Source organism: Falco cherrug, chromosome Z (assembly GCF_023634085.1).
Source record: "Falco cherrug isolate bFalChe1 chromosome Z, bFalChe1.pri, whole genome shotgun sequence".
In the NCBI taxonomy this organism is placed as follows: Eukaryota; Metazoa; Chordata; class Aves; order Falconiformes; family Falconidae; genus Falco; species Falco cherrug.
The window spans coordinates 19,814,925-19,834,200 of NC_073720.1; the positions used below are offsets into that span (position 1 = coordinate 19,814,925).

At 39.8% G+C, this 19,276-nt stretch overlaps 1 protein-coding gene across 1 annotated transcript in view; it reads left to right on the forward strand.

Moving 5' to 3' along the window:
- The first annotated feature begins 538 nt into the window (after positions 1-538).
- The window catches only part of DDX4 (DEAD-box helicase 4), a 28,105-nt gene continuing 9,367 nt past the window's right edge, over positions 539-19,276 (forward strand). The window contains exons 1-7 of the mRNA XM_055699159.1: positions 539-1,111; positions 3,339-3,422; positions 11,392-11,534; positions 12,571-12,723; positions 13,911-14,065; positions 16,113-16,242; positions 17,284-17,450. Coding sequence (XP_055555134.1) covers positions 1,006-1,111; positions 3,339-3,422; positions 11,392-11,534; positions 12,571-12,723; positions 13,911-14,065; positions 16,113-16,242; positions 17,284-17,450 — 938 coding nt within the window. The 5' untranslated portion in view covers positions 539-1,005. The remainder of the gene's footprint in view (positions 1,112-3,338; positions 3,423-11,391; positions 11,535-12,570; positions 12,724-13,910; positions 14,066-16,112; positions 16,243-17,283; positions 17,451-19,276) is intronic.

Below are 19,276 nucleotides of genomic sequence, written 5' to 3' on the forward strand. Positions count from 1 at the left end.
GCAACAGTCTTCCTAAGGTACCCTAGAAGGCTGTTGGCTTTTACTGCAAGGTCACATGGCTGGCTTACGTTCAGTTTGCTGTCTACCACAGACTTTGGGTTTTTCTTTGCAAAGATGCTTTCCACCTAGTTTGCCCCAGTGTGTACTGGGGCCTGGGGCTACTTCTCTGCAGGTACAGGGTTTTTGCATTTCTCTTTGTTGAACTTAAAGGTTGTTGCCCACCTGTGTCTTTAGCATGTTCTGAGTTCTCAGAGTGAAACAGCCCTGTGTTATGTCCTGTTTTTGTATGTCTGCAAGCTTGCTGAAGGTGCGTTCTGTCCCATCATCTGGATCATGAAGGAAGGTGATAAACTGTGTTGGACCCAGTATTGATCAGTGGGGTACTCTACAAGTGATCAGTCTCCAGCTGGAGTTTGTGTTGCTGCTGCTGACCCTTGGAGCCCAGTGGTTCAGCCTACTTTAAGTCCTCCTTCCTGAACAGTTATGTAGGCTGTACTTTATTGGTTTCTATGTGAAGATGTTACTTTTCCAGGTACTGTTGGAAGAGCTAACAGAGGTCAGCGTATGCAGGATCATCTTGAACAGTATTCTAGGAGTAGAGGTAGGATTGCATGGCTAAACCTTCTAGGTTTTGGGGTGGCTAAGCCTTCCTTTTGAACAAAACATTTAGAGTTTCTTGCAGCTGGTGTCCTGGTAGATTCTGGAAACTAATTTTACTATGTTGGTAGTAGTACTGTTGCAGAGTGGTGCTGTTGCTTACGGAAAACATTTGTTAGACCTGTCTTAAGCTTTATAATTCTAATTAATTTTCTTTGTCTTAGAAAAGGGACACTTTCGTCATGTGGTATTTTTTCATTGGGTGGGAAGTAGGCTACAGACCAGAGGTCCATTTCAGCCTGAATTAATCTGTAATTTTACTGATGAGTTAAAAAAAATAAATCCAAACTGAAACAACAGGAAAATTCCAAACTGGAGAACCTACTCTGAAGTCAAAGATAGCTTTGAATGTTAGGTTTATTCTTTTTTCTAGTTACAGATCCTGGTGAATGGCTGAACCGACAGTGTCAACCAGTGAGTAGACCTGGTAGCAGAAGGAATTTTGCAGACAGAGGTAACTTTCTGGAATGTCTCTAATTCTAGTGGCTAGTTGTATTTGATAAATTTTCCCTGTTCAGGTACTAAATTTTGTTGTGTCAGAGCCAAATGAGTGTTTGACTTGGAAGGTAATACTTGTCCTTATTGCTGCATGAGGTAGGCACTCAGTATCACCCCTTGGTTTTTACTGCACAGCATAACGTACCCCACCATATTTGCCAGAAAGCAGGACTCTACACTTAAAAATCAATGTTTTGTTTACCTCTTGCTTTGATTCCATTCTCCCTGGAAAGGGGTATTTTTTCTGGTAATTTTTTTGAGTCATAATGTAGTATAAAAGGCAGCTGAACATTAGTATTCACATACATACCATGTGAGGGAGTATACTAGTGCTCTTCTGTGGAAGCCCTGAAAGCTTTTTTTAGTGTCTGTAAAGCAATACTTAATTCCTGTCCTCTTACTGCTTACAATGGCAAGTGCCGCTTCTGTATGCAGTGCACATTGAAGAGGTTAGTAGTTGGCAGTTTGGCAGTACTGCAGTATATTCTTCCACCAAGTGCTATTGGAAGCACATCGGGCAATGGAAGCTACTATCATGTAGCATCTAAGATAATTTTGTGGCTGTAAGTGGGGCAGGTTATGAAGCGAGGAAGATGGTAACTCTAGTCACTGGGGCGGATTTAGAAACAGCTCTGACCTGCAGAACAGCTTGGAGCCACTTGAAGTTGGTAAAGTCAACACTATTTCTGCATCTCTTGGATTAAATCCCATTATGGTAGGGGAAAGCTAGACTTGTTTGACTAAGCAGACAGCAACACTTTTTGTGGTGCTGTGGAATGATGATGAACAGGTCTGCTGGAGACTTTCCAGCAATTGCAAAGTAATTCACAAGCTGTATTTAAGGTCTGTAGTATATATAGTTGTTTATATCTAGACTGTCTCTTACATGTGAGCCTTTAAGATGGGATTTTTATTTATTTTTTTTAATTTGGAAAATCTCAAATGACATACCAATTGGTATCCATCAAGTATGGGTGGAGAAGGAGCTACAGATGCTGTGATAGGAGAACTCCTTGGTCTCATTTAGCAGAAGATGTTCTTTGTCATTAAAAGACGACAGAACAGCTGCTCAGTTGAAGAATAAAGACTGATGAGTAAATGACAATATAAGTTGACTGCTTGCATCTTAGGCAATACCTTAAACTGTCCAATCTAAAATTAGAAGTACCTTGTTTATGTATGTGGCTGCTTACTTCCTTTCCCTCCGCATCAGGAGTGGCTAGGGAAAGCATTTAGAAATACAAATACACTAAATACTTGCCATGACCTGTCCCAAACAACTGAATAAGCAGTTTTAAGTAACAAAAAACATAGAAACTGGTAGATCTGAAAGGCATGTTTTCAAATCCTAACGCATTGTAGGAGGCATGATAGCAATACTACCTTAGCCCACAGTATTGGTTATGAAAACTGAGAAGGTACAAATACTGAATTTGTCCTGTGACTATAGTAGAGGACTGAACTGATATGCATCGTAACCAGAGAGTTGAAAGTTAGTAGCTTATATGCATGTGAAGTCAAATACTTCAGGACTTAATATTGGATTTGCTTTTTGCAGGAAACGGTGCTACAGGAGGGCATAAATGCTTCTTATATTTTTAGCCAAAAAAATATTTTTTCACTGTTTAAGCAAATTAGTTTTACTGTGCTTTTACCTGAATTCACAAAAAAAGGACCTCATAGAATAATTGCCAAATAAAACACACTTGATCTGCATAAGCAAAGTTGGGCAAACTGAGTTGTTGTGTGCTATGCTGTACTGCAGGTTCTCAAGAATGGAACACCGTAGAAAGTTGCCGTACACAAATCAGAGGTTTTAGAGGATTTCCTCGTGGCATTGGACAGAGTGAGAGTAAGTTTTTGATATTGACTGGTTTGTGAGGGAGCAATATACATTTGGTCATTCTTGCTGGGTTTTCTTGTTCCTCGAGAACTACAGGTATAAAAAGGTGAAAGCCATGAGATAGCCTCTATTCTTCAGCTGTGTTGTGGAATGTGGATGGTGTGGTGTCTTTGGAAAATAGTATCGCTGGCAATAATACAGCACAGGTTGGAATTAGAAAGAATCTGTTGAGGCTTTTGCACTGTAAAGTTTTTGGAATAAACAGTGTTTGTTTTAAGCATACTATTTCATTATGTTTATTTTTTGACACTATATCCACTGCACTGTGTATTACTTACAGGTATTCAAGATGAGCAAAGAGACAGACCTCAGCCTGACTTCCTTGTTGGCTCTAGAGGAAGAGCAGTGTTCAGAGGTTGTGCAGGTGAGAGACTTCAGTACGGTGGTGAACCTTTCAGACTTCTTCATTGTTTATTTCTGGCAGTGCACACCTTATTAGGTTTTCTAAATGCTGTCTCTGTGATTGTTCTCCCTGTCTGAATTAACCTACTGCAAATGTTAGACGGCTTGCTTGCATGGTCACACAAGACATGTTTGTAGCTTGGATAAATTATAGTAATTGGATATGCAAAGCTGTTGTCTTCCATCATGGTTTTTCTTTGTGGCCCTACTGCGTCAGTTAATACACAGTGAAGCAGAGTTGCTGACCTGGAATTCAAAGCAAGACTTCAAGAACTTGTTCAATTTTGAAGTAGTCTCTCTAGACTTTTCCCCACCACCACCCCTTCCCCCCACAAAGGGAAGTATTGTCCTATGTTTGTCCAGGCTGACAGATAAGGTTTGTAGCTCTGAGAGGCCAGCTCTTCCTTCTGATGACTTTATGCTAAGGTGTTTTTTTGGGTTTTTTTCTGTCTTTAAAGGATTTTCCCCTCATGGTGCTATCTTCCTTAGCATCAGTGCCAATTGTGACTTGTAACCCGTGTGTTGTGCTGCCTAGAGCATAGTAATCTATCACTCAAAGCCCCATAATTCAAACTAGAAATAACATTAAGCAGTGTAATGGGTAGGAAATGGCTGACATTCTCAATGTGAGAACACTGTGTGATACCAGTAAAAGAATTTTTCACTGTAGGAAAAGGCAAAACTATTGTACACGTTTTCAAAAGTGGTCCTAGATACCCAAAGAACAATCGATTTGCATCTATTTGACTTGGTGCAAATTCAATTTTTTAGATTTTTTGGTTCAAATTGTTATTTTTAGAAATTTAAAACTTCTTAAAGTTTATTTTTATAAACTTAAAAATGTTTATAGAGGCAACATGCTAATACTCATAGTGGACATAACTGTATCCTTAATGCAGGATAGTCATTCCTTTTTCATGGTGGTTGTAAGAAGTATTAGTATGTAAAGACTGTCACAGATCCTAGTAGGAAGTGGTTGCACTGGTCTGTGTAGAGGTACACATGAAAAGCACCTGGAAAGTTTGCTCTTCATAAGTAAGTGTTGCAAGAAGATGTGCCTGGATCTAGTGAAGGAGCAGAGCAAGTGCTGTTGTACTGCCTCCATCTCTGAATAGCGGTCACATTGCTAATAAGAGTTTGTAGAGGTAATGGAGATAGGGCTGTGCTGACTTTTCTTAAAATAGTTGTACTTCATGCAATTAGAAATTTCGTGTAAGCATATTTTCTGATCGAAAAAGAAGTATTTAAAAGTGATTACACACACTGTATGTTGCAACTTTGCTTGCATTCTCTGTCACCATCTTGACGAAGCTATAGTTTTACGGATTGCTTAAAGAGTATTGCTGCTGAACAGAGCACTCCTGATCCAAGTCACAGTATTGTCTGCCTCTTCAGAACTATGTTGTGATTTAATCCCAGCTGGCAACTAAGCACCATACAGTGGTTTGCTCACTCTTCTGATTGTCCCCCCCATCCCAGTGCAGGGAGAGTAAAAGTGAGAAAACTCATGGGTTGAGATAAAGACAGTTTAAATAAAGCAAAAGCTGTGCACACAAGCAAAGCAAAATGAGGAATTGGTTCACCACTTCCCATTGGCAGGCCAGTGTTTAGCCATTTCCAGGAAAGCAGGGCTCTATCATGTGTCAGGGTTACCTGGGAAGAGAAACGCGATCACTCCCAGTGTATCCCCCCCTTTCCTTCTTTCCCCAAGTTATATACTCGGCGTGATGTTCTGTGGTATGGAATATCCCTATGTTAGTTCAGGTCAGCTGTCCTGGCTGAGTGACAAGTGGCTGCGATGGGGGGTGGCAAAACAGCCCTCCTGTCGAGTCACAAGGTTCAGAAGGGATCCCCTTGCTTTCTAAACCCCTTTTCAGAGAGGAGTCTAGATGCAGCTTCCAGTCCTAGTCCCAGACTTTGTCAGTCATTTTGAGTCTAAAGGATTACATGTACAGCCACTCAGACTCAGTGTTTAAATTGAGCAACGCCCTGCATGGGTGGTATTGGGAGCATTGTTGCCCTGGTTTTTATTATATTCTGCATTTCTTATAACAAGGGTCCTCAAACTTTAAACAGGGGGCTGGCGTGCGGATGAAGTGGCAGGAAGTCATCTGCGGCTGCTTGGTTCCCCCCAGTGTGTGTGGGGTTTCTCTAAATACTGGGGGTGGATTGAGGACCCTGGGGGGCTGTATCTGGTTTGCAGGCTGTAGTTTGCGGACCCCTGTCTCATAAAGTCACTCTGTTTTGTAACTAGATACGGTTGAAGAACTGTAGGTGCTCCTTTAATTGATGGTTTTAATACTGTGAAATCCATAAATCAGTTAACATTCTAATGCAGGGCTGAGGGCATGGGTCTATCAGGAATGTATTTACTTCCTGCCAATTGACCTCTCTCCCTGCTGAATCAGTTCTCTGGCTTAAGCTTAGTGGTGTGGACCTGGTGAACCCATAGTGGGGTGGTAGTGGGTGGTTTGGGCAGTTTTCCAGTGGTTGGAATGACCCAGCCCGTGTGGCACCCGTAATTAGCTATCTCTTGCTCAGACTTGCTCAAGGTGTTTAGGTGCACCTGTTTGTGTTGGAGCTGTGTGGCAGTTGCGGAAGCATTTGTAACACAGCTGTTTTGTATATAGTCCTGAGCATTGGCTGTGTAAGTTTTCAAGCTATCCAGGAAACTGTGAGAAAAGGGAGTTGGTCTTGCTGGATCAACAGCTTGATACGTTTCTCTCATACATAGTTTGTAGGCAGGCTGCCTTTTGCATAGACACAGCCACATCTGAGAACCCTGAGGTTTTGACAGCAAGAGGGTAACCTTACTCTTGTGGGTCTATACCATCAGCCCAATAGGTGGCTTGTGTGGTTAATGAATAGTTGAGGTCACCTGGTGTGACAGTTAAAAATATTCCAGGGCCTCAATAGCCTCCTGTTTCTTCCTTAATAAGATTTGTTGTCCCCCCATTAAGGGAGACTTGCTGCACATACCCTATTCCAGGCGTTGGGAGGAATCCGAAATACTTTTAATGTAGCTTCACCAATTCAGCCAGAGACCACAGGACAGTATGTACAGTGGTACAGACATCCTCATCTCATTTGCAGTTTCAGTTGTGCTCAGTGGTCGTACAGACATAGGTTCTGGGGTAGGATCATAATCAGAACCTTCCAGTGGTTCATGATTTATTTTCATTATCACACCGTATGTCTCCATCCCCCCCATGTCTTGGTATCTGCACTGTGTATTGATTTGCGGATTTGCTTAGCCGAGACTGAGGACAATATTTGATGTCACAGTAGATTTAAGCTTTCCTGCAGTTTTTTTCTTGCTGTTCAGCTAAGGCTAATGGTATTTTAAGTTCCCTAGTTTCAGTTGTGAAGCTTTGGTTTTTACTCATGAGGGTAGGTACTCATGTCCGCTATTTTTGTGCCCATTCTTTTCTTGCTTGGGATGGGGCATGCTTACATTCTTGAAGCAATTTATCTATAGCAATCCTCTTCATGATGCGATTTTTTGTCATGTTGAAGAGTCTTGGTAAGTGGCCAGGGGGTGGGGAGACCACCCTCCTGTTGAGTCACAAGGTTCAGAAGGGATCCCCTTGCTTTCTAAACTTCTCAGAGATGAGTCCAGGTGTGGCTAGATCCAGCCCCAGTCTCAGCCTTCATCAATGGTTTTGAGTCTAAAGGGTTATCTATAGAGCTGTTGTCCTGTAGGTGGGTTTGTTACCTGGTGTGCAGCATCAGTTCACACACCAAGTCAAGGTATGTCTATTCCTTTATTCTACTTTGTGTTAAGTAGGGAGCTAGGTGGTGACCCACAAATGCCTAGCTCGCTGATTGTCAAAACTGCGCACTATTTATACAGTCCAGTAAGCAAAGACATCAGCCTTCATCGGTTACAAGTTAGATAATTCCTTCACTGCTTCATGAAGTAGCTAGTACTCAGTTTCCTATCTGTAAAGGAATTCTCTTGCTTCTCATGGTAGTTAGTTTGCACACTCAGTCTCAACTTTTTTGGGGTCTGGGGGGGTTTCCTGAGTTGGTGATCAGTGAGTCAGTGGTTTTGACCTCCCCCTGCCAGAATTACCTTTCCCATAGTTAGAGAAATTTCCAGTCAGGTCTTTCATGTTGTGGTGGTACTTCATTAATCACCAGCAAGTTCTTTGTTTAAAGGATGAAGTGATTAGCAGGACATAAAAACCCGCTTATCTTTGTCTTAAAGTCAAGCTACTAATGATACATTCAATTTTATTAGTAATTTGGTACCATGGCGACTCAGAGTCAATATTTGCTTGTCAGAGTCCAGCTTAAGGACTTCCACTGAAACAGTTTTGCCAAGTTGAAAAAATAGATGATTTATTAAGGTGACATAGCAGATTCAGAATTGCTATTGGTAAGTATGCTTACTGCAGAAAAAATTGGGCTAGCATTGAAAGTTCAGTGCTTTGTTAGCAATATTATCCCAGATAACATCTGATGGTAGTTGAGGAGGTGCAAATCTTACTGAGGGTTGCCCCTGCTTGGGGAGGTGAGAACTCCAGGCCCATTAACGCATCTGGTAGTTAGTCTTTTGTCCTCAAAAAAAAAAGTAATTTGTACTCAGAGTGCAGTGGGACTAAGTCAGTTATTGTGTGCCACTTGGCCCTTGACAAGGTATCAATTTTGGAAGGTTATTTGGGCCCAATGGTTCAGCATGGAGCAGGAAGGATTCATTACAACCGAATTCACAGTTACAGCCTGGGCTGCACTGAAGCAACACCGGGCTGTTAAAGCCCCTGCCTCAGCCTGGGCATCAGTCAGTTGGTTGGCTTGTTAGACCACATCTGTTACCTGTTTTGTGAGATAGGCATGCTGCTCAAGTCAAACTCCTGAATTTGCTTTGAGCCACAGTCATTTGTTAGATCAGGATGGGGTCCGGGGGGAGTGCCTTACCACAGTGCCATCCTAGTTTCTTGTGCCCCTCCAGCCTTCTTGCTGGCAGGGTCTAAGAAACTGAAAAGTCCTTGATTTTTTTGTGTAAACATTCCTCAGCAAGAACTAAAAACATCAGTATATCAGTATATTATCAGCCTTATTCTCAGACCAAATCCAAAACACAGCACTGCAGCGGTTACTACAAATAAAATTAACTCTTACCTCAGCTGAAACAAGAACAAACTGTTAGTTATGTTTGGAGTTAATAATTCAATGTTGTGGAGAATGAGCAATTGGATTAATATGCTGTCCTAATGCTATTTTGTGCTTGTACTGCTGCAGTGAGGAAGAGTGCTGCAGATGAGGGAGGGCAAAGGAGGCATTGCAGAGTCACTTTTGTGGTACTGGTCTTAAAACTGTCAGTCTTACAGTATGATTTATAAGAATGGCTTGAGCTGTGCATTTGAGTAGAGAACATGTTAACAGCTTTTGTTGTTTTTTCCCCTCTTCACTCAGTGTCCCTTTCCTACATTTTTAGCATTTTTAGCCTTTTTTCTTTTCTGGGGGGCCTTATGTTAAACGATTTTTTTTACCCTTCTTTGAAATCAGTGACACAACATCCTATACAGAGTAGCTAGAAGCTACCAGTTAGGTTTAAGGCTTTTTCTGGTTTGTGTATAGCAAGAGTAAGGACTTTAAAACTGAATCTGGAAATGCTGCTGTTAATAGCTCAGTCTTCATACAGATTTTACTGTAAAAACATGCTGCTTCCTGACTCTTAAGCATAAATGTCTTTGGCTTTCAAGTGGTAATAAATGCAACACACACACAGTATGTGGATGTCAAGGTCAGAATTTTCATGGAATGGGTGTTACAAATGTGTGACTATTCAAGTAACAGGATAGTTTCCTGATGCAAGTTGTCTCCTAACAGTTGAAAAATTATTGTGATGACACTGGAGTTTATGGCTATAGCTCTTTAGTTATTTGGAAGCTGGTTATATAGCATAAAACAAGCATCTTCCTGATTTTGTGGAAAAGTTGAATGGCTCTTAAAACCAGGATGCTTTAACCTAAGCACATGTGAATTTCTTGTTACTTACAGTATTTTTATGTCACCATTTTTAGGGGGAAAAAAAAACAAACCTCAAGAGGTAACAAAACAAGGTTATAAAACACATTTCTGTGACACTTCAGTTTCTTGTTATAGATGCTTTTTATATTCGCTCATGATTAATATCAAGTGAATATAGACAACTGTATCTGCCCTTGCAAAGTATATGCTGGATTTGGGCAGGATGGTTCTTCTTGGTTGTCTTTAAATACAGCTTGTTTTGTTGTCGAGACCTCTTGTGATGGCAGTCTCATAATCTGGGATGATTGCATTTGATTTTGATAAGGGACTTGCTGTAAGTCAAATAAGGAGCAGATGTGGTTTGTGAAGTCCCTCAGTAAGAAGCTGGGTTTAATTCCTTCATGTTGTTACAGAGAGGTCCTGCTAAGTGCATCCTCTCGTTCTGCTCTTAAAAACAGAAATATGGGCCCTTTGTCTTCTGGCTTTCCATAACTAAGCTGTCATTGCTCACCTTTTGTTGCTTATTTCCGCTCATTCTGTGAACTATATCAGGACCCATTGAGTTTTCTGAGTGCCTCTAGGAATTTTTCATGAAGTTTTTCCTTAGGTTTTTTTTAATCAAGAAGCTGTTTCCTAAAAGCAGTTAACTTTGAAAGGCTTTCTTTAACAGTAGCTTTCAAAGAATGCAGTGGAGAAAGAGGTTCTAAAAGAGGTACGAAGCTTCTTCACAAGTACCATGCTGGTTTTAATTTGTTCTAAACTCAAGGAATATTCTGTTATTTAAAGCTGCAGGAAGTGATAGGGTAAAAAAGATGGCGAGATGGGTAAACAAATGACCATCTCAGAACTGTTAATGTAATGTGTGTTGCCAGTATGTTTAAATTTTATTAATCTTTAAATTATTGGGTGGCACATGGTTGTTCTTGCCTAAATAAAGACTTAACTTGTTGGAATGGGGTGCTGAAGAATTCCTCCGTTGCTGGCTGTTTCTTCTCTCTAATAGTAAAGCTTATCTACTTGAGACACAAGTGTTAAAGAACTTAATTGGCAATAATGTAGGCATGTAAGTGATGATTGTAATTAAACCATGAAGGAATGATAGGATCTCTGCTTCAGGTGCTGTAGCATCTGGGATGCTATTTCTGGAGAACAGGCTTGCTGTGTTTTATGGAGTGCAAGTTAGTAAATGAATCTTTATATGCAGGAGATCAGGTTGAAATGTATGATGTATAATGACTTTCTGATGTGTATTGAAAATGTCAGTTGGGACAGTCTACTAGAATGACTACTTAACTACAGTGTTTGTGCAGTAACTTTAGCCTCACTTTGCCTTTCTTACTCTTGAAATGCAAAATAACAAATGGTGAACTGATTTCTGTATGAGTAGTTAGGATTCCTGATCCTTCTCATTTGAGGTCCCTGTGAACTGGCTTCTATTGCTAACCTTTCAGTGAGCATCAGGTAATTAATTTTATACCTCTGAGTTTATTAGCTTGAGAAATACCTTAAGGCATACAAAACTCTAAATGTACTGCCATGAACAGATTAATTTTATCCTTGTGTTTTAATAAATGCATTGTTACTGAATAGGATAATTTCTAGTGTAATAAGTTTTTTGTGGTAAATTGGTTTTTGCATGGTGGTAAAGTACAGCCTAATTTAATTTTTGTGAGTAGCTCTTTAAAGTAAGGTCCTTAAGCAAATGTAAGACAAGAATGCTTTACAAAAAGTCTGATTTAACTAGTAAGTGAGATTTAGGTCTAGTAGTATAAAACAAAGTCCTAATAAAACTCACTTAGGAACTTTCTTGCATTCCTGGAAAGTGGAGAGAAGTCTAAATGATATCCCACTGAACCTAACTTAAAAAGCTCCATACTTTAAATAGCTTTCTTTATATTCTGTTCATATAAGTTTTCTTTATATTGTTTATGAACTTGAGTGGTTGTGTTCCTAAGGTCCAAAGGTGACTTACGTGCCTCCTCCTCCACCTGATGATGAACAAGCCATCTTTGCACATTATCAGACAGGAATTAATTTTGACAAGTATGATGAAAATCTTGTTGAAGTGTCAGGACTTCACCCTCCAGCACCATTACTGGTTAGTGAGCTCCTTTATCTCAGGGTTTGTTGAATGTGATTCTGCAAGGATATATATGGAGTCTGATATTCACTGTTAATGGAAATATTTGAATCTTAGACAGTACTGTGTTGGAAGGAGATGCTGCCCATTTGAAAGGTAAAAATTGGAATTCAAAGTGACATTGAGAAACTACAGAAATGGCCCAGATAAGTAATACTGGATTTAAATTGCAGGAAAATACTGGTTTAGATCTTGAAAGAAAGAGTCTTTGGCAGCAGTTTCTGGGAAGGCTGGTGGAGTCATCTTTTTGAAGTCTGGTATTGGGGTATCTTTAACAATGTAAATGAATACTCGTCAGAGTAATTGTCATCTGGACTGGACATGTGGTTTTGAAGTAATTTGTGTTTTCAGTGGCTTCTTATTGTTTAAAAGTAATATATGTTAACTACCTCGTATGGAGTAGAGGCAAGTGTTTAAAAAAACAAAAGGCCCTTTTTGGGTAAAAAAGTGAGGAAGAGGGGCAGAGGGGGTAGTAGCACCTGTGTTGAAAGAGAAGATGTAGAATGTTTTTTGGCCATCCATCTTCTGAAAGGTTTTCTCACTGAAGTTTTAACTGGTTTTGTCATGTGTGATGCTTTTTGGTCCTGGATGGGATGTTGCTTTAGCTCCCCTTACTACTTTCAATGCAGAGACTAGTTATGTATGTCCTATGTGAAATGAGAAAAAGTTTTAGTTTGTTTTCATAGCATGCCATGGTGTGAGTTTACCTCCTGGAGTTCAGATATATGGCTTCTGAGCAGTTTTCTCTCAAAGCTGGTAAGACCAACTGGAGGCCTTCACTGTCCTACAAACAGCTTTACTTCAATGCCATGTGCTAGTTGAAGAAACCTTTGGGGCTTTTACCTGTAGGAATCTTGGCAATCTAGATGACTGGTGAAACCCCCTCAAAAGTTAATACTTTCTAGCGTTTGGATGTCTGTATCCTATGGTAAGCATCTTGGGTTTTAAACTTTTAGCTTCTGTGGTTGTGTACTGTTAATTTTTTCTCTTACAGACTTTTGAAGAGGCTAACCTCTGTCAGACATTAAACCAGAACATCGCTAAAGCTGGATACTCTAAACTTATGCCAGTACAGAAGTACAGCATTCCTATTATACTGGCAGGACGGGATTTAATGGCATGTGCCCAGACAGGATCGGGAAAAACAGTAAGCATTTTGTGTAGTAGTCATACTCCTGGAAGTGTGTGACCTTGAACTTTTAGGTAGATGCCTCAGTCTTCCATGTGCCAGATGCTTCACAGCTTGCTTGTCTAATTATTTGACTTGCACTGCAGTGGCAGGTGTGGTATTAAGCACAGGTGTGAATGATGGATGGGTTGTTGCATTTTTGGGCTGAATTTCTTTCTGATTGTAGTGAACTAGTGTCTTGATACAGTAGAGCAGTCTTTAGGGCTAAAGATACATATTCACAAGTGTAGGCAGTCATAGAAACTGCTGATGAAAAAAATCTCAGCATTTGAAAGTTGGGGTCTATGTTGTGTGGGGTTTTGGTTTAGGTTTGGTGGCTTTTTTTGGTGAGTTTGTGTTTCTTGTGTCTTTTAGAAAAAAACAACTTAGGCCACATTTTACAGTGCTGTGCTGGTTTGTCATCCTTTGTTTGATCTGCACCGGGCTTAGTTTTAGGGGATTCAGTATTAATCATGGAATGGTTTTGGGAGTAGACAGTTGTCTCAACTTCTTAAACTGTCTAATGTACCCAAATCTAACCACTGACAGCTCAGTATGAGAACATTTAGATATTAAATATAGGTCTTTCCCATTCAGTGTAGTGTTGAATTCTAGCTTTATGTAGCTTACTAGTTATTTGGAATGCTTTTGGTACTGCTATGCAGCTTCTATTTGGGGGTAACTAGTCTTACACGGAAGTAGGGATGCTGGCACAGCTGTATTGCAAACTAATCTACTGTAGTAGCCTGGAGAATGGTGATAGATGGTTATATTACAAATCTACTGATGATAATGTAAAGCTTGTAAGTAAATGCTAAGAAGGATTTTTGATCCTGGGGTACATAATTATCAAAATATGTCAGCATGATGTTTGGAACTACCTGAAGAACCCAGAAGTTACCTAGTACATGACTGTGTTCCTACATTATTAGGAATGTAGGAACCACCAGAGATGGAAGATACACGTTTTCATGCTTCTTAATCAAGGAGAAATAAGCATAACTGTTATACAGTGCATTCAGGTCAATCCTTCTGCAGTCTTGATTTACTTGAAATTGATATTGTGCTCTGTCATTCTAGCTTTAAGATTGATATACAGCTTCTAGTGTGTGTCTCTGATTAAAGCTTTAAAACTAAACAGCATAAATACTGCTGCTTTTTCCTAGGTAGCTTTTCTTCTACCAGTTGTGGCCAACATGATGAAGGATGGTGTAACTGGCAGCAGCTATAAAGAGCAGCAAGAACCGGAATGTATTATTGTTGCCCCTACTAGAGAACTGGTAAATCAGATCTTCATGGAAGCAAGGAAATTTTTGTATGGGTAAGCTTTTGCACTGCTGCCTGGTATTACTACATTTTCTGAAGCAACAGTGCTTTATTTTTTTCATGAATGTTTTCAAAATTTTTTCTGTGCCAGTTGAGTGACTACTAACACTTGAATTTATATGACAATACTGGATAGCAGGTTTCTTACTGTATGGCTAAGGATTTAAACTCCTTTCTTATATTTGGAGTGGTGGGGGGGTGGAGACTGTTCCAGCTTCAAGAGGAGATAAGTACTAAACTTCTGTCACAATATTTGCTGATGAGAAAAATGGAATTTCTTAGATGAAGTAACTTAAATTTAGCTTGCCTTATGTAATTTATACTTGCTTTTATTTTTGTCGTGACAAAAATACAGGTGTGTGTTAGGGTGTTTAGTTAACTTTCATTGATAGTTTCTAGTAAGTGTACTAGTCTTGGACAGAAATTTCACAGCTCAAGCAAGCTTTTTCAGCTCTGCTTCAAACCAGAACAAAAGGTGTAAACTTGTCATTGAGCCCTTGGGTGTTGTGTGAGAGTACATTTGTACTAGTTTGCCAGCAGTTTTTGTGCAGCTGAGTGATTGGTTTCACCAGTGCACAGGAAGAGAATCTATTGTCTCCTAATGGCTTGTTACTGTTAGGAGGTGGAATGGAGAACATAGTACAAAATCTGGTGGGCTAAATTATATTTGCTTTTGCTTGTTCAGTCTTACACTCGGAGGCTGTCTGCCTTTTGCAAGTGTCGTCATGTTAGTCTATCTACTTACTAAGCATGTTACTAGGAACAGCTTCCTAACCTCTAAAACTGTTCTATGTAGCTAGTTCAAAATACATGTAAGTTATTTCACAATAAAATACCTTTTGAATTTAGAAAGTTTCGGCTACAGCTGCCCTGCAGTAAAAGCAAGATAACCTACATTTAGGGGGCAGTTAATATCAGAGTGTGAATCTGTTGCCTCAGACGAATTGCATGTGTATTGCTTAATTCAGATTCATGACATTTTAAAGCTCTTTCACTTGGTTCAGAAATAGGAATATGAATATATAATAATTGATACTGGGTAAATGTTGAAATGTTATGAGTCCAAGCTGTTTCTGTTCTTGACTAAAGCTTTCTGAAAAGTTCCCAGATTTATCCGATTCACTGTTGTTATGAAGCTGAATTAGTCTCTTCAAGAACAGACAGTTTGAGTATGAAAACACTCATTGCATGTGTGTGAAAGCCTTAGCAGGAGGTGATAAAGATAAACTTGAAAACTTGCTCTTCAGCTGTGTAAGATTGTTCTTGCTTATGGATGTGGTTTACTACAGAAGAATATCTGATGTAGCTGTACTGCAGGGGTCCTCAGACTTTTTAACCAGGGGGCTGGCGCGCGGATGAAGTGGCAGGCAGTCATCTGTGGCTGCTTGGTTCCCCCCCCAACCCCCGGTGGGGTGGGGTGGTTCTGTAAATACCGGGGGTGGATTGAGGACCCCGGGGGGCCGTATCCAGCCTGCGGGCCGTAGTTTGAGGACCCCTGCTCTACTGGGTAAATCTAATAATAAACCTTAGTAGGAAGAACTCTAGTTTAGCATTTGAATGGGTTCGAAGTCTAATGCTTGAGTGGCACACTGCATGCCAGTGTGACTGGTTGGTTTAAAAAGATCCACCCGTATGTTTTCAAAATGTGGAAGGATTATTTTCTGAAGCTATAAAGGCATATATTTGGTTCTGCTTTTTCTTCAGTATACTATATAAAAAGGGACAATGTCTAACACCATTTGGTCCTTACTGCCAGTAATGCTCTGTTGAAAGGAGAGAGAAGGATGCAGGTGAAATGAAGTGTTCTTTCTAGGCAAGCTACCTGTGCGGCCTCTATTATGTAGTATGAATGGAAACTTTGAGCTTATTGTGAGTTTCTGGTCTTGGGTCCTGCTTTTGATTATAAGCTGTGCTGTATGGTAAAGGAATTGAACCACTCTAAGCTGGTTTATGGTAGATGTGGTGATTTTTTTACGTATTTTCATGAAACAATATTGTTTGCATACTTACATAATTAACCCAACTTTTCTTCTATATAATAGAACTTGTATAAGGCCTGTTGTGATCTATGGAGGTACACAAACAGACCATTCAATTTATCAAGTAATGCAAGGCTGTAATATACTATGTGCAACTCCAGGAAGGCTTCTAGACATCATTAGAAGAGAAAAGGTAAACTTAATCTGAAAATCTGAATTGCCTAAATGCTTAACTTTTTACATGCCGGTTTTCATTCTTCAGATTTGATAGAAGCAAAGATAGAGCTATGAAAACCAGTCAGTATGCTGCCTTTGTACAGGCACTTAACTTTGAGGTGAGCTTTTCTGGAATATCTAAATACTGTGAGGTTTCGGAAGAACAGTGTGAGTCCAGATACCTTCAGACCCTTTCAGGGTTCACTAGAAAATACCAGTGTAAATCAAACTGGCTGTAGTGTTCTTGACAATTAAGTTTTACGGTTTAAATAAGTGTGACACCTTCTGTTGGTTCTTGTGGAAAAATTTCGTAGTGGATTTTCACTTGATGTCTGCAGACAATAGCTTTTATCTGCCTGGTACTATGCTAATATTAATTCTCTGATTGTTTTAATACTGATTTTTCTTAAAAATATTCAAAAACTCCAGGTGTAATACTGTACTGGAATTTTTATTTTTCCAGCCATTGTAAGTTCAAATTGAAATTGCTACACATTACAGTGGTGGGTCAGTGGTGTTACACTGGACCAGTGAAGTTTGGAAAAACTCTTTTTGGTAATAAACTGGAGATTAGCTTTCTGTGGTTGTCGGACTTTTAGTCAAAATTAGTCTTGGTCAGCAACAGTGAAATTGTAATGTCCTTCATACTTTCTGACATAAATTTTTCAGAACAAGGAGAATATGTGAGGGTTATATGAGAGAACCTTTCTAAAACTCAGATGTGCTAAATAGTAGTTGATCTATAGACTATCTTAGTTTACACTGCTGAATCAAGTTCTGAAGCACTTCAGTATACACATACTGTATACTCTATACACATTATAGTATTAGTGCAGGTTTAAAAGTTAAGTAGATGTTGAGATGGAAATAAAACATAACACACATAGGCTTTTATTTGTGAATAATTGATTTTACTAGTAAGAGATAAGTAAAAGGTGGATTTTGGCAACTAGGACATTCTATAAGTGTATACTGTCAGTGGACCAATACAGTTTTTCTTTCACTGAAATACTTGCAGATTGGCTTGTGTAAAGTGAAGTACTTGGTGCTGGATGAAGCAGACCGCATGCTTGATATGGGTTTTGGGTTAGACATGAGGAAGCTGGTTTCTTACCCAACCATGCCACCAAAAGACAAACGTCAAACACTGATGTTTAGTGCTACTTTCCCTGAAGAAGTTCAGAGGTGAGTAAATTAAAAATGGAAATGTATGTATGGATCTAAATGTCTGAAGAGTTAAGAGCACTCGTTGTATTGAAAAGCTTATAATCTTGCTAGAAGGTACTGAAAAGCTATGATGTTAAGATTCCTTGCTGAAGACTGCCCTTTTCTTAGGTAACAGAATTGGTAACTTGCATAGATTAACTGCTTAATTTAGGTGGGGTGTCTAAAGCAACTTAAGAAATTTGGCTGGAGACTTTTAAATTCCACCACTGCAGAAGTCCTTATACTGCCCCTGTTTGCTTCTTGTCCCTCCTGCATCACATCGGTGTAAACTCAAAAGTGTTAATCTTGCTGTTTCACAAGGAAGCACTGCTAGCAGAGTCTTTGGCACCAGCACTTAATATAACCAGACATCCCAAATACTGCTCAGCTCTAGCCTTCCTGATACACAATTCTTACTTACATGCATAAATGCTATTTGTTTTCAGTAGTTTTAAAGCTTCCACAAGTGGATTTATGATATATCTTACAGCTCTACTACTCACTACCCTTGAAGTTCCACTGCCCAGACTCTTGAGAGAACAGTCTCCCAACAGATGGCAGAGGTATTGCTGAGCCTGGGAGTAACAGAACAGAACACGTCATTCCCTGTAGATGGATGGAAAGTACTCAGTATTTCCACTTTCAAAGAGACAGGCATCTGAATACTCATTCTTAAATCAGAATACTCTGAAGTGCAGTTTGAGCAGTTGATTTAATTTTGGTGGCTTTTGTGGTGGGGATACTGTTGTGACGGTACCACTAAAAAATACCAGTAAGCATAGTACGGTTTGAGAATGTGTAAACTGATCAGACTGTTTCAGTGAAGAATGTTGGTACTTCAGGGAGTCAAATCCTGACAGCTTTCTTCTGGCCTTCAAGAAGCCTGATGGACCTCGACCTCTTTTGAGGTGGGGAGAAAACATCTTCAGTGGTTGTCTGTCCTGAATGAAAGAGGGGCCAGGGTGCTTTATCCCATGCAATCAGTTAATACTGATAGCTGTTGGGGAGATAAATCGCCTTTAAGTAGAATTGAATTGGCTTTAAACTTCATCTTAAGTTGCCTGTTCAGTTCCTCAGTCCAGACGTTTTCATAGTTTTTTGTATTGAAAGAATATCTTGTAGGGAACTGGTAAGAGCCTTGTTTCTGCAGCTGGGAGTTGAGCATTCAGGTTATACATGTCTGTGGTTCATGTTCATTCCATATGTTTACTGTTTGTGTGGGTGTCACTTTGCACTGCTTTCTGGGAAAAGATCAGATCTGTCTCCCTTTAAGATGCACAGTGTGCTCTGATTTGTGCTGGTTTTGGGGTTAGAGGGCTCTTGATCCCTTGATCTCTAGATCTGTTGTCTTTCTTTATCAGTGTGTTTTCGCTAATGCTGTGGTTTTTTGCTGCATGCTGAGGGGCTGAGTACTGGATCAGTATCTGAAAGGAGGAGACTCCTTGAAGTATTCAAGACACTTACTGTACGCTTCCGTTTAATGAAAAGAAAAAAAAATATCCCAGACCTACCTTTCTACTGTCAGTCTTGCAGGATTTAAAAGTGCTGGTAGAAGACTTCAGAAACCTGAGTGTTTGTATCGTGGTAGAAGTGCATAATAACATTCTTACAGCCTTTTGAAACTGGAATGCCTAAAGGTGATGCTGTCATCTTAAGAGTGAGAACTCTTCTTGTCTGGCGTCAACTTCTTCCTGGATTTTACTGCCTTTCTGATTCTGGAGTCAGGAAAGCTAATGTTTTCCCATGCTGTTATCAAAATTACTTTGGACAGTGTACTGTTATGGTAGTATAGGGCAAGGTGCTTG